A 14971-nucleotide genomic window follows, 5' to 3' on the forward strand; every position below is an offset into this window, starting at 1 on the left:
GTAATCCCCGCGCTCCAACTGTTGCACAATGGCCAATTTATAGGGGTGGAAATGCAGGTCTAAATGCAAAATACGCCTTACTGTACGATTACTGAGGGCAAGTTCTAAAGAATGTTTCCGAGCAGATCGACTCGGACTACGCAGCATGGCTTGCCTGACGCGTTCCACATTTTCAGGGGTACGTGCCGTTCGTGGAGCCCCCGGTGGTCGTTTGTTCATTAGTGTACCTCGTGTACGGAGTGCTTCAACCCAACGTAGGATAGTGTTACGAGCGGGAACAGCTTGATTTCTGTGAATATTGAAATGACGCCGAAACTCACGCTGAACGGCTGTGATACACTCATTATTCTTGACAAAACTGTCGTACGCAAAAACGCGATGTTCTATCGTCCACGGCACCATAGCTTAAACTGAAACTAAAATAAAAACAATGCTTTCACCTCACAAACATAACCCCGCCTCCCGCACATCTCTACCTCCACCTGGTGGTGAGTTATAGCCACTTCAAATACATCCGTCCTTTATGACTCACCCGGTAGAAACAGAGGTAAATTTGTGAAATCTTAAGGCATATCTTTAGGATTCCGCTTGCAAGTTTGAGCGGTTATCACGTGACTGCTGATATGCGTGTTGCATATTTGTGGTGATGTGCCGACTGTTCTCCTGCTTGTCTCACATGAAAAAAAAGCTCTATTCTATTCTTATGTAACAGTCCGATTTTTTTCACGGACCTATAGACTTGCATTGCTGGCTTTGAGCCAACACTCACATCAAAATCAGACATGGTTCCGAGATTTTGCATGGACCCCTCGGTCTGCAGAAAATCTCAGACTTGTGAATGACCCCATTCACTATTATGGGTACCACGTTATCCATGAAAAACAGATGGCACTAGTACACCAGATGTCTGAATGAGGTCTTACAAAGAAATGACCGACATGTTTGGGCAGATTATGCCTTCTTCCTGGCCAACAGCTAAAACTGTAAAAAAAAAAGTAAAGTTACAAAATGAAAAAAAATAAATGTAATTTGCCCCAATTTTTCCGCAAACATCATATTTGTTGAATGCCAAAGCGGGAAAAGAAAAATCAGAATCACACTACTGCTGTTTTTTGTTCCTAGAAAAAAAATGGAATAAAACGATATCAGAAAGTTGTATGGACACAAAATATTATCGAAAAAAAAAGAAAAAAAAAAAGGGGCTTCATACAAGTCTATCGCTACAAATAAAAACCATTGGAAGGCTATGTTCACGTGTTGCTTTTTTGCTGCTTTTTTCTGCTGCCAAAACCTGATCTATTGGCAGTAAAAAATTTGCAGACAAAAGGCAAGTTTTGCTGGCTTTTTTGTGGCCTTCATTCCTTCATTTTTTGCTACATTTTTTCCTGCATTTTTCAGGATCCCAAAGTTCAGCTTTGCTTCTGTCATACAAGCATGAAAAATGTAAGGTATTAGGGCATCAATGCTAGACATATGTGAAACTGTAAGGCTAAGTTCACACTGGGTGTTTTCGCTGCTTTTTTTTCTGAAGCAAAACTTGAGTTATTGGCAGAAAAGACACATTAGTCAGGGCCCTGGAGATGGTCAGGTATTGTTCAATTTCACACATTGGCCAGGGCCCTGGAGATGGTCAAGTATTGTTCAATTTCACACATTAGTCAGGGCCCTTGAGTTGGTCGGGTGTTGTTCAATTTCACACATTGGTCAGGGCCCTGGAGATGGTCAGGTTTTGTTCAATTTCATACATTAGTCAGGGCCCTTGAGATGGTCAGGTATTGTTCAATTTCACACATTGGTCAGGGCCCTTGAGATGGTCAGGTATTGTTCAATTTCATACATTAGTCAGGGCCCTGGAGATGGTCAAGTATTGTTCAATTTCACACATTAGTCAGGGCCCTTGAGTTGGTCGGGTGTTGTTCAATTTCACACATTGGTCAGGGCCCTGGAGATGGTCAGGTATTGTGTAATTTCATACATTGGTCAGGGCCCTTGAGATGGTCAGGTATTGTTCAATTTCATACATTGGTCAGGGCCCTTGAGATGGTCAGGTATTGTGTAATTTCACACATTGGTCAGGGCCCTTGAGATGGTCAGGTATTGTGTAATTTCACACATTGGTCAGGGCCCTTGAGTTGGTCAGGTATTGTTCAATTTCATACATTGGTCAGGGCCCTAGAGATGGTCATGTATTGTTCAATTTCACATATTGGTCAGGTAATATTTAGTTTTACACATTGAATTACTCAGGCAATTGTTTACTTTAACTCATCAGTAACTTAATTAAATTTTAGTAATCCTAGCAGCTATTCTCAGGTGAGGAGACCAACACATTTTGTTTTAAAAATAAGAAAAAAAATAAAAATAAAAAAAAAAAAAAAAATGGGTTTCACATCCTGCTTTTTTTTTTTTTTACACCAAAACACAGCGAAAGCTGATGGCAACGTTTAGCTTAGTTTTTGCACTTACTCATTGCTTTCTATGAGTGAAAAAATGATGCAAAAACGCTGAAAGAAGTGACATGCTGCAGTTTAGAAAAAAACAGCAGTTTTCTAATTCAGTCAGGAAAAAAAAAAAACCATGTGTGCATGAGATTTCTGAAATGTCATAACTTTTGCTTGTACTGTAAAAAGCAGCTTTTAATTTGCGTTCAAAAAGCAGCAAAATTGCAATGTGTGAACATAGCCAAACTGTACTGACCAATAGGACAAAATTACTTACATTGGCAAAATTTCAAGGTTTTTTTTTTTACAATTCTACTCCAATTGGATTATTTCCTTTCTGTTCAGTACATAGTATAAATGACGTGTCATAACAAATTTCAACTCAGCCCACAAAAAGCAAGCTCTGAAATGGTTGTGTTGGTGAAAATGAACAAATGTGTGGAGGAAAAAAAACAAAAGTGAAAATAAAAGATCTCCCATAGGTTAAATAACCATTTTTTTTTCATAAATCAATAGTACTAGTAAAGAAAGGAAACTTTGTAATATATTATCTGTTAGAGAAAACTAATCTCATAAAATTTTAATTTTATGGGTAAAATCTGTTATCAGTGAATACATGTTTTCCTATTACTAAGATATGACAGTTGGTGCTCATAAAGTTCTATGGAAAACCGTAACTGTCGTTTCAGGAGAACTTACAGCAGAATGTCTGTGTCTGCCTCTAGCTTCTCCCTCCTCCATAGAATTTTCAAAGCACCAGCTGTCATCTATCTTAGTAATCACAAAATCTGTCTTCACTTAGTAGACATGTCACACATGAATTGAGACTGAATGAAGCAGATTTCTCTGATAAGATATATTGCAAAGTTGCTTATTTACATGCATACTATAGATTTATGAAATATAAATTAAAACAGCGGTTCCTCTACGTAATCTGGTTTTCAGAAATATAGGTACTTGCATAAACAGTCTCTTGTATGAAATACATTTTTTCACTTTCAGATTTTTTTTTCGAGAAATTTAATGCCTTAACAACGCAGAATAAATACAATTTTTGGCTATACATTGTCTCCCCATTGTCTCCAATCCACAATCATTTTGCCCTTTACTCTCCACCTGGCCAGCCACAGAGACCTGAAGCCTGAAAATTTATTGTTAGATGAAAAAAACAACATCCGGATAGCAGATTTTGGGATGGCGTCACTGCAGGTCGGGGACAGTTTACTAGAGACCAGCTGTGGGTGAGTACAGATTTTACAAATTCTAAAAAAAATTTTTTACTTTTCACTGGTATAATTCCGCCACACTGTGTAGCCATACATGTTCTACATCTGGTTCCAGCCATGACTACCATGTACAGATATAGCAGGGCTGATTTTCTTGTATGATTACATAATGTGTCTTCTGTATTTTTGGAGCCAAAAATACCTAAATAGTAAATTCAGCTCTGCTACATCTGCTTCCAGCTGTTCAGAACACCATACACCTCATTTCCATTATTTTGTAGTGTGGACATTTACTAGACCTGAAATTCCTGACTTACATTAGCAACATGAATCTATTTAACCAATTCTTCACTTTATCCTGCTGCTAACATCCCTATTCTTTCTCTGTCTTTCCGTCTCTTGCATTTTTTCATGCCTCCTTCCCTTGTGTCCAGGTCTCCTCACTATGCATGTCCAGAGGTGATCAAGGTAAGTTTTATTGACTTCCATCTTTCTTGTGATATTTCCGCTTCTTCTGATTTTCTTAGTAGAGTTCTTGCTGTGACTCGGGAATATTGTGTCTTACAAGCATGTGATGTTTTCAGGGTCGACGTAAGGGGTGGTCCACATTGCGTTAGGGGCCATGCGTTGAGCACATCCGTTACATAGTGGCACTAACGCTATGTAACGGATGCGTTAACGCACCCATTGGCCGCAATAATAGTAACGTAATAGTAGCAATGATGTGTTCGAACGCGGTCTGTAGCGTTTTCAGGTGCGTCAGGTCCTGTGCGTCACGTTCGCTGTGCATAGACCTGTATGGTTAACACATGGTAGCAAAATGCTACCATGCGTTAGCACATACCGTTAGCGCTAAGGCACAAAAGATGTCAAAAATGACATCAGTGTTAGCGCATCCATTTATTGGATCCGTTAAATGGATACCCCTAACGCAATGGGAACTAAGCCTTAGGGAGGTGGATATTGGGCACATGCCCAGGGCTCCCTGTCCAGAACGGACCCCCTGCTGGAACCCCGCTTGTGCCCTGTGACTGCGGGCAGCGGGTGAGTAGACAGATGATGTAAAGTATAAGTCCTCAGTCCCGAGCATAAGTCCTCAGTCCTGAGTGCACAATTTGGGGCCCCACTTTGCCTAAAACTGGCCCTGGATGCAGTAGAGCACTAGTGACTTCATTTTGAAACTGGTTGGTTACCTTTTATTTCTGATACACAAACCTCTTGTCCTTAAGAAACTTCCGCTCATCACAAAATTAGATAAGTATCATGGCTCTGATTCAGTATTTGCCAGAATTCTCGCACAAAATTTTGCAAATTTTTTGTGTAACTTAAAGTCGTCAAAACTTTTGCAACAGTCTTGGCCAACTTCATTAACTTTTTTCCTCCTCTTCTTCCAAGAGCCATAAAACGTATTTATTTTCCCAGCCATATAACCGTGTGAGGGTTTGCTTTTTTGCAGGACGAGTTTTACTTTTGATTGACATCATTCATTGTGCCACATAGTGTACTGGAAGACAATTCCACGTGCGGTAAAATTGCAAAAAACAGTGCAATTCCGCAATGGTTTTTTATTTACCATTTTCCATACATGCGAATACTGACCTGACATTATAATTCCCCAGGTCAGTACGAGTATGCTAATACCTTACATGTACAGGTTGGTTTTTTTATTTAAGTGATGAAAAAAAATTCAGAAATTTGTTAAATTTTTTTTTTGTTTTTGTCTCTATTTTCTGAGACCCATAACATTCTTATTTGTTTTGTGGGTGAGGGGTTATTTTTTGCACCCTGAGCTGACATTTTTACTGATACAATTTCGTAATGGATCCCATGTTTTGATTGCCTTTTATTGCAATGTTGTGACAACCAAAAATCTCAATTCTGGCGTTTTGATTTTTTTTCTCATTACGCCATTTACCGATCGGATTAATTTATTTCATAAATTAAAAAGATAGATCTGACAATTCTGAATGAGGCGATACTAAAAGTGTATTTTTTTTTGTTGATTTATTTTTAATGGTGCAAAAGAGGGGTGATTTCAACTTTTTTTTTGTGTTTTTTTTTTACTTGTTAATGTATTTTACAGTCCCTTTAGGGGGCTTGAAGCTGTGATCGTCAGAAATCACGGTATCCTATGAACGCCGGCCACATACTAACATGATTTTTTCATACCTTACACCCAAAAGTATTCTCAAAGGGGGGAAAATTCTTTAATGAATTTTTGTCGCATCTTACTCCGGCACTCTCTTTTTTTAAGATTAGTGTACACAAGAGTCATTAATATAGAAAAGTTGATAGATACAGTTCACCCCGTCAAATATATGGATGTTGCTCAACCTGCTTCCTGGGCAATCCTCTCCGCTGTGCACCGATAAAGCTTGTGAGGTATCAAGCAGCTTTGTTCCAAGAAATGAAAATTACCACAGCCAGCCAGACTCGAAACGCGTCAGATTTTTTTTATGCCAATGCTACTATTTTAATGAAGTTACGATACAGAATTTTTGAATTTTACTTCACTTTCCTGGATTGAAAAACCTCTCTCATCACTTAAAAAAATGCCAATTTTTATGAATTGGGGGCCCATGGGGGACACATTTATGAAACCTGTCTAAGGCCTCATTTATATGTCAGTGATTTTTCATGCACACTAAAAACACCAATGACGCTTAGACCATTTTTTTATGCACATGGACTTGCTGAAAAAATGTTGTCACTTTTGCTGATTTCTGTGTTCCGCCAAGATGGTATTTATTTTTTTGCGGTTTTGAACCCGGCAACATCTCCACCCCACTTGCAGTAAATATGCGTTTTATTTGTGAATCTTCCCCTTGGACTTTAACGACATGTGGAAAATCTACGGATAAAAACCGCACGGAATTCGCACATGACTTTACCAAAGCTAACTAACAGGACGTATCCATGTTTTATATAAAACATGATATACCAAAAGGAGACAAAAACCACAGCTGACATAATAAAAACGCAGGTAATGGGGGTTGTCCTTTCTGTTCATACAGAGCAGGATCGACTGAATGATATGCAGACGTTGTATGTCATACGCCAGGCGGCCAGAGGGAAAAGATCTGCAGACTCCATGGATTATAGGGTGTCATGCATCGTGGCACATATGGTATGAGCGCGGCATTGATATGACATGCAGTGACACACTGGTCTGACACTGCTGAAGGCTCGCGAGGGAGTCACGTAGGTAATCAGTGCCGTGCACTAGTTCTATGGAAAGCCTGGCATCTAAGACCAACGGAGGATGCCAGGGTAGAGTCATCCCGAATTAACCCCCCTCCACAGCTGATGTGACAATGGCTCGTCTGTACTCCAGAGCCTTTCTGCTTTTATATGCGGAGTATTTAGCGATCCCACGATATACAGTATAATAAAGATATAATTGACATTAAAGACTAAGCGTTGCTTTAATTCTTATTCCATAAATCAATAGTACACCAGAAAAAAAAGGAACTTTATAATATATCTTGTCAGCGAAATTTGCTTTGATCTTTCGCTCTCAATCCATTGGTAAAATCGGTATTCAGTGAAAACAGCTTTGCCTATAACAGCATAAGGCTACTTTCACACTAGCGTCGTGTGACGTACGTCGCAATGCGCCGTTTTGGAGAAAAAACGCATCCTGCAAAGTTGCCCGCAGGATGCGCTTTTTCTCCATAGACTTGCATTAGCGACGCATTGCGACGTATGGCCACACATCGCATCCATCGTGCGACGTATGCGTCGTGTTTTGGCGGCCGCGACGCACACAAAAACGTTACATGTAACTTTTTTGTGCGTCGTGTCTGCCATTTTCGACCGCGCATGCGCGGCCGAAACTCCGCCCCCTCCTCCCTGGACATTACAATGGGGCAGCGGATGCATTGAAAAACTGCATCCGCTGCCCCTGTTGTGCAAATCTTTCACAACGTGCGTCGGTACGTCGGCCCGACGCATTGCGACGGGCCCGTACCGACGCAAGTGTGAAAGTAGCCTTAGGATATGGCAGTTAGTGATTATAAAGTTCAATGGAGAAGGGGCGGAGCTAGAGTAATTCTTCTGCAAGTTCTCCTGAAACAGTTCATCATAGATCATTATAAGCACCAACTGTCATCTCCTATCTCAGTAAAGGGAAAATCTATTTTCACTGATTACAAATTTTATCCACCATTTTAGTTTTGAGAATAAATTATGGGTCTCAGAAGAGAAATAAGTAGTTCTCTAATAAGATATATTTACAAAGGTTTTTTTATTTCCACATATAATAATGATTTATGAAATTTTTTTTTAAAGAACAGTTACTATTTAGAGATATGCTTACAAGTAACAATAAAAATATGTTGTGGATTCTGTCCCAGTGCCTTGATCTACAGACAGATTTTGTTGCGGATTTCACATAGCAAAGAATAAAAATGTAAAAAAAAATTGCGGATTTAAAAATCAATCTCCATATTAGGGAGGACACGTAGAAAAAGTAATAAAAAGCCATTCTGATGTGGATTATCAGAGCAAGTATATCAGCCCCATCAGGTGTAAGAGGTCTATTTGATAATGTATACGGTCTGTATTGGCAAATTTCGTGACAGATTTGTTTTAGAGTTATAATGCATTAATATGGGTCGCATATTAATGCATTAATGCATTATAAACCTTGTTTGCATTTTTAGCAGTTTTTGATTTTTTGCTAATTGTTAAATTAAAAATAAAAAAAAATAAAAATGGATATTAAAATGTATCAACTAAATATCCTGTTTTTGTTATCATTTTTTTACTAGCACTTGCTGTTACATATATTTTTTACAACAGAGTATTTTTACACGTTTGTTATACTGCGTTTTTTCTGTGATTAAGTGTGGAAAGAAACCTAAAGTTTCTTTTTTACCATTGATATTTATCATAGGTGATAGATTAGCTTTGCCAATGGTGGGACCACCACCAATAAAGAGAATGGGGTCTCTTCTGCACACAACAGCAGTGAGTATTTGGTAGAGAGTCGGCACCCTGCAGACCTTGTAATATCTATTGGCTAATGAAAAAATTGTCAGAGAGGAAATTTCCAAGAAAGAAATGTAATGGTTGTGTGATAAAAGCACTCGCCAAGTGTTTAATAAACTTTCTGCCAAAAAAGGCCGAAATCCCAACATTAATAGGCCCCCTCATAAGAGAGCAGCCATCGAGCGAAAGAAAGATATCAGCAAGAAACAGAAGGTGTGATATGAGAGCAGAGGTGAGGAGCCGCATGCCAATAGTAACAGAAGGGAAGGAGACACCAGCGAGGGTAAAGAATGAGGACATGTGCAGAGATCACCGAGGAGGAGGGCAGAGCGGGACCAAACCATGCTACATCATAAAGAACGCATGGAAACACAACCAGGTAATGATAAGGTGGACTGGCACGTGATGACTGGTACTAAATATGGCCACAACAGAACAATATTACTTGCAATACAACTAGATGTCGTTTCAAGGACAGAGTTAGTGTAAAAATGTCTTCATACAGGAAAAACAAAAATGGTAAAAATAAGAAATAACAAAGCAAAATATATGAAATAATATCATTAATACACACAGCGTATCTGGCATTGAAACTTGGCTGCACACTGAGCGGTTGGCACCAGAGACGTGAACACATCTGGCCAAGGCAACATCTGCATGGACTTGGCATGGTCTCCTCATGTACATCTGGGCTTTCTGTCCAGTGCAGATTCTTCACATACACTTAAGTCCAATTATGACATAATCATTTTATTTATTTGGTTCCAACATTTTCCGCAGTCTGTATCTGTCTAAGTACAATTACCAAGTGCTATTGGGTGCATGGAGGATGTGAAGACATATGAATAAGAGGGACCAGATTCTGAGGAAAATTTAGAAAGAGGGAACAGGGAAGAGTTTGATTAGTGAAGTGATAGTATTTTGTAAAGAGATGTGTTTTTAAAGCATGCTTAAAAATGTGGGGGCCAAGTATTAGTCGGTTCGTCCAGGGTAGTGCATTCTGGAAAACTAGCGCAGCTTGAGAGAAGTCTGAGACAGAAGTGAGAAGTTTGGATTTTGGAGGATTTTAGTTTTAGATCAGTTGCATAATGGATAACACACTTTGGATGATAGAGAAAAGAGGGGAGATATAGGGAGGCGCAGAACTCTGTAGAGTTTTGTGGGTCAGAGAGATAAGTTTGTATTGTATTCTGTAGTGGATGGGCAACCAGTGTAATGACTGGCACAGGGTTGAGGCATCAGTGAAAGAGCTGGACAGAAATACAACTGGATTGGAGATGAGAAAGTTTGGCTAGAGGGTGACCAATCAATATAAAGTTGCAGTAGTCCATACAAAAAAATAGGAGGGACAGTATGAGTTTTTGCAGTTTCAAAAGTGAGAAAATGATGGACCCTGGAGATGTTATGAAATTGCTAAAAAAGAAAAGAAAATACATGGATGATAATTTATCAATAAGGATATTAAAGGATTGGTGAGAGCATGAAACAACAGATCTTGGCCATGCAAGTGACATATGGACACAAGCCTAGAGGGATATTTGCATCGCACATTTATGGCATATCTACAAGTGTGCAGGAGAATGTGCGCAACTACTGTAAAAATGAATAGCGGGATACTGCATGCGCGTCTACTTCTGCTTTCTCTTTTCTCGATATAATAATAATCTTTATTTTTATATAGCGCTAACATATTCCGCAGCGCTTTACAGTTTGCACACATTCTCACCACTGTCCCCGATGGGGCTCACAATCTAGATTCCCTATCAATATGTATTTGGAGAGTGGGAGGAATCGGATTACCCTGAGGAAACCCACGCAAACACGGGGAGAACATACAAACTCCTTGCAGATGTTGTCCTTGGTGGGATTTGAATCCAGGACTCCAGCGCTGCAAGGCTGCAGAGCTAAGCACGATATAGATGAGGATACCAGACATAGGAGCAGCATCTATCAAAAGCTTCTGAGCCACAATGAAAGATGTGTATGCCATTTATAATATTGGTGTCTTCATATGTGGCAGAGGGATAACCAGGGTCCAGGTACAACTTCAAAATCTGCACTCACTATATAATTTAAATCAATAAAGCGAATCTGTCAGCAGATTTTTGTTATGGAATGTGATATCAGCATAATGTAGAGACAGAAACCCTGATTATGTAGCGGCAGAGACCCAGATTCCAGCAATGTATCACTTACTGGGCTGCTTGGTGCAGTGTTGATAGAATTCCTGTTTTGTCTCATGTATCTGTAGCAGAGATAAGATTTCTGAGCCATGTATAACCCTACCCACAGCCCTGATTGGCAACTTCCTGTGTACACTGCCAGCAAGCTGCCAATCAGTGAAGGGGTGAGGTTACACAGATTTGCCTTACTGGTCTACACTTGAGACCTACCTAGTCTTCTAGTGATAATCTCCTGCTGATAAAACACTGAATGTACAGCTAATAAGTGACACATTACTATGATCAGGGTCTCTGTCCCTACACTGTGCTGCTCTCAGATTAAATGGCAAAAAAATCTACTGACAGATTACCTTTAAAGATGAGTGTACAGATATATAACTATTAGATATTATATTATGTAGCGTCCACATATACAGTAATAATTCTCATACAGCAAAATCCTTATTTCTTGCATTTTGCTGACATATTGGCTACTCACACGCTCGCAGATGATTAGGTCATTGCTTTTCCTCAGTGCATTCTTCAGCTGTAGTGGCTGTTTGGGGAATAGAGGTTTTATTTCTCAGAGATCACATTACCCTCATTTTAGCTTTGGTGGCATAAAACTGATATGCAAGAACAATATAGACAAAAGGAACTTTAGTCACATGAGCATTGTGCCTGTTCCTGATTATCTACAACTATCAAAGAAGTGACTGCATAATTTCTGACATCATGGATCTCTCGCTTTGAAAATGTACTGATCATGTGTGTAAAGGTTTGCAGATCCTTACATTACAAAATATGAAAAATAAGCTCTCTTCCCCTGTTGAGATTCACAATGGAAATAGTGAGTTGCAACAACTGGATCACAATTTATTCCACATTTACTCATGGGGTTATGCACAACATAAAAAGTTACAGAAATGGATAAAGTATGGTGGAAGAGACTGCACTACAGAAATGGATGAAGCACTGCGGAAGGGGCTGCACTACAGAAATGGATGAAGCACTGCGGAAGGGGCTGCGCTACAGAAATGGATAAAGTACTGCGAAATGGGCTGCGCTACAGAAATGGATGAAGCACGGTGGAAGGGGCTGCGCTACAGAAATGGATAAAGCATGGTGGAAGAGGCTGCACTACAGAAATGGATGAAGCACGGTGGAAGAGGCTGCACTACAGAAATGGATAAAGCACGGTGGAAGAGGCTGCACTACAGAAATGGATAAAGCACAGTGGAAGGGGCTGCACTACAGAAATGGATAAAGCACGGTGGAAGGGGCTGCGCTACAGAAATGGATGAAGCACGGTGGAAGGGGCTGCGCTACAGAAATGGATGAAGCACGGTGGAAGGGGCTGCGCTACAGAAATGGATGAAGCACGGTGGAAGGGGCTGCGCTACAGAAATGGATGAAGCACGGTGGAAGGGGCTGCGCTACAGAAATGGATGAAGCACGGTGGAAGGGGCTGCGCTACAGAAATGGATAAAGCACGGTCGGAGCTGCGCTACAGAAATGGATAAAGCACGGTCGGAGGGGCTGCACTACTGAAATGGATAAAAGTCGGTTGGAGGGGCTGCGCTACAGAAATGGATAAAGGACGGTTGGAGGTTATGCACTGCTGGAAATGAAGATTCTTCAGACGAGATAACAGGAACATTTTTATTTCTGGTTTCAGGGACATTCTGGTTTTTGTCTTGAAAAAAAGAGGTCGGGAAATAACGCTTAGGAAATAAAAACCTTCCTGTTATCTCATATGAAGAATCTTCTTTTCCAATAGAGTGCCCCCCCCCAAACTGTATTTTATCCATTTTTGCAATATACCTTGGAGATTTACCTCTCCAAGCCACGATACAGCAGCAGCCAGATCAAATATCTTTACAGAAATTGTGCCTTACCACAACATCTCCAGGTTAGCAGGACTCCCCGTGTGTCTGATACAGTGGTGGCCAAAAGTTTTGACACCCCTGCAATTCTGTCAGATAATACTCAGTTTCTTCCTGAAAATGATTGCAAACACAAATTCTTTGGTATTATTATCTTCATTTAATTTGTCTAAAATGAAAAAACACAAAAAGAATTGTCCTAAAGCCAAATTGGATATAATTCCACACCAAACATAAAAAAGAGAGTGGATAAAAGTATTGGCACTGTTCGAAAAATCATGTGATGCTTCTCTAATTTGTGTAATTAACAGCACCTGTAACTTACCTGTGGCCCCTAACAGGTGTTGGCAATAACTAAATCACACTTGCAGCCAGTTGACATGGATTAAAGTTGACTCAACCTCTGTCCTGTGTCCTTGTGTGTACCACATTGAGCATGGAGAAAAGAAAGAAGACCAAAGAACTGTCTGAGGACTTGAGAAACCAAATTGTGAGGAAGTATGAGCAATCTCAAGGCTACAAGTCCATCTCCAAAGACCCGAATGTTCCTGTGTGTACCGTGCGCAGTGTCATCAAGAAGTTTAAAGCCCATGGCACTGTGGCTAACCTCCCTAGATGTGGACGGAAAAGAAAAATTGACAAGAGATTTCAACGCAAGATTGTGCGGATGTTGGATAAAGAACCTCGACTAACATCCAAACAAGTTCAAGCTGCCCTGCAGTCCGAGGGTACAACAGTGTCAACCCGTACCATCCATCGGCGTCTGAATGAAAAGGGACTGTATGGTAGGAGACCCAGGAAGACCCCACTTCTTACCCCGAGACATAAAAAAGCCAGGCCAAAACTTACCTGAAAAAGCCTAAAACGTTTTGGAAGAATGTTCTCTGGTCGCGTGAGACAAAAGTAGAGCTTTTTGGGCAAAGGCATCAACATGGGGTTTACAGGAGAAAAAAAAAGAGGCATTCAAAGAAAAGAACACGGTCCCTTCAGTCAAATATGGTGGAGGTTCCCTGATGTTTTGGGGTTGCTTTGCTGCCTCTGGCACTGGACTGCTTGACCGTGTGCATGGCATATATGAAGTCAGAAGACTACCAACAAATTTTGCAGCATAATGTAGGGCCCAGTGTGAGAAAGCTGGGTCTTCCAGCAGGACAATGACCCAAAACACACTTCAAAAAGCACTAGAAAATGGTTTGAGAGAAAGCACTCGAGACTTCTAAGGTGGCCAGCAATGAGTCCAGACCTGAATCCCATAGAACACCTGTGGAGAGATCTAAAAATGGCAGTTTGGAGAAGGCACCCTTCAAATATCAGGGACCTGGGCAGTTTGCCAAAGAAGAATGGTCTAAAATTCCAGCAGAGCATTGTAAGAAACTCATTGATGGTTATCGGAAGCGGTTGGTCGCAGTTATTTTGGCTAAAGGTTGTGCAACCAAGTATTAGGCTGAGGGTGCCAAAACTTTGTCTGGCCCATTTTTGGAGTTTTGTGTGAAATGATCAATGTTTTGATTTTTGCTTCATTCTCTTTTGTGTTTTTTCATTTAAGACAAATTAAATGAAGATAATAATACCAAAGAATTTGTGTTTGCAATCATTTTCAGGAAGAAACTGAGTATTATCTGACAGAATTGCAGGGGTGTCAATACTTTTGGCCACAACTGTATATCCCACTGGGGTATAATATCACCCTATTTGTGCACTTTTTAGTTACACTCCCACATAAATTTAACATAAAACGTTATCACCTATGCACAAAATAGGAGTGGACAGGTAACAACGTTTAGCCTGGGTTCACACGTTGTGTATTTGGTGCGGATTTTACTCATGTAAGGCTGGTTTCACATTTGCGTTTTTTTTCGCGGTAATTTAGCGCTAAATAGCGCATGCGTTTTTTTTTCCTATACTTTGCATGGGATGCGCTTATGTGCGCATACACATGCGTTTGTACGCGTTTTACCGCGCATGCGTTTTTTTGCGGTATGCGCTCGGGCGCACAAAATGCAACTTGTTGCATTTTTTGTGCGTCCGATTTGCCTCAAAAAAACGCATGCGAGCGCAATGCGTTTTTTTACAGCAAGACACCCATTATAAGTCTATGGTGAGCATATGTGCGCATTGGCATGCTTATGTATGCGTTTTTTTGCACAATGGAATTTAGGGGTTTGGGTAAAGTTAGGGTTAGTTAAGGGGGTTTAGGGTTAGGGTTAGGGTCAGGGTTAGGGTTAGGGTCAGGGTTAGGGTTAAGTATGGTTTGGTTAAGGGTT

At 40.3% G+C, this 14971-nt stretch overlaps 1 protein-coding gene and 1 long non-coding RNA gene across 8 annotated transcripts in view; one reads left to right on the forward strand and one right to left on the reverse strand.

Annotated features, from left to right (window-relative positions):
• LOC141085596 (serine/threonine-protein kinase BRSK2-like) overlaps positions 1–14971 on the forward strand; it is a 443438-nt gene that overhangs the window by 326656 nt on the left and 101811 nt on the right. For 6 of the 7 annotated variants that reach the window (XM_073571101.1, XM_073571102.1, XM_073571105.1 and 3 more), the window contains exons 5-6: positions 3566–3682; positions 4102–4135. In XM_073571101.1, the coding sequence (XP_073427202.1) occupies positions 3566–3682; positions 4102–4135 (151 nt within the window). The remainder of the gene's footprint in view (positions 1–3565; positions 3683–4101; positions 4136–14971) is intronic. The other variant, XM_073571107.1, reaches the window with a different exon arrangement.
• The window catches only part of LOC141085597 (uncharacterized), a 46357-nt gene that overhangs the window by 26440 nt on the left and 4946 nt on the right, over positions 1–14971 (reverse strand). The window lies entirely within an intron of this gene.

This window comes from Dendrobates tinctorius, unplaced genomic scaffold (genome assembly GCF_039654945.1).
Source record: "Dendrobates tinctorius isolate UK_male_01 unplaced genomic scaffold, ASM3965494v1 ptg000028l, whole genome shotgun sequence".
NCBI lineage: Eukaryota > Metazoa > Chordata > Amphibia > Anura > Dendrobatidae > Dendrobates > Dendrobates tinctorius.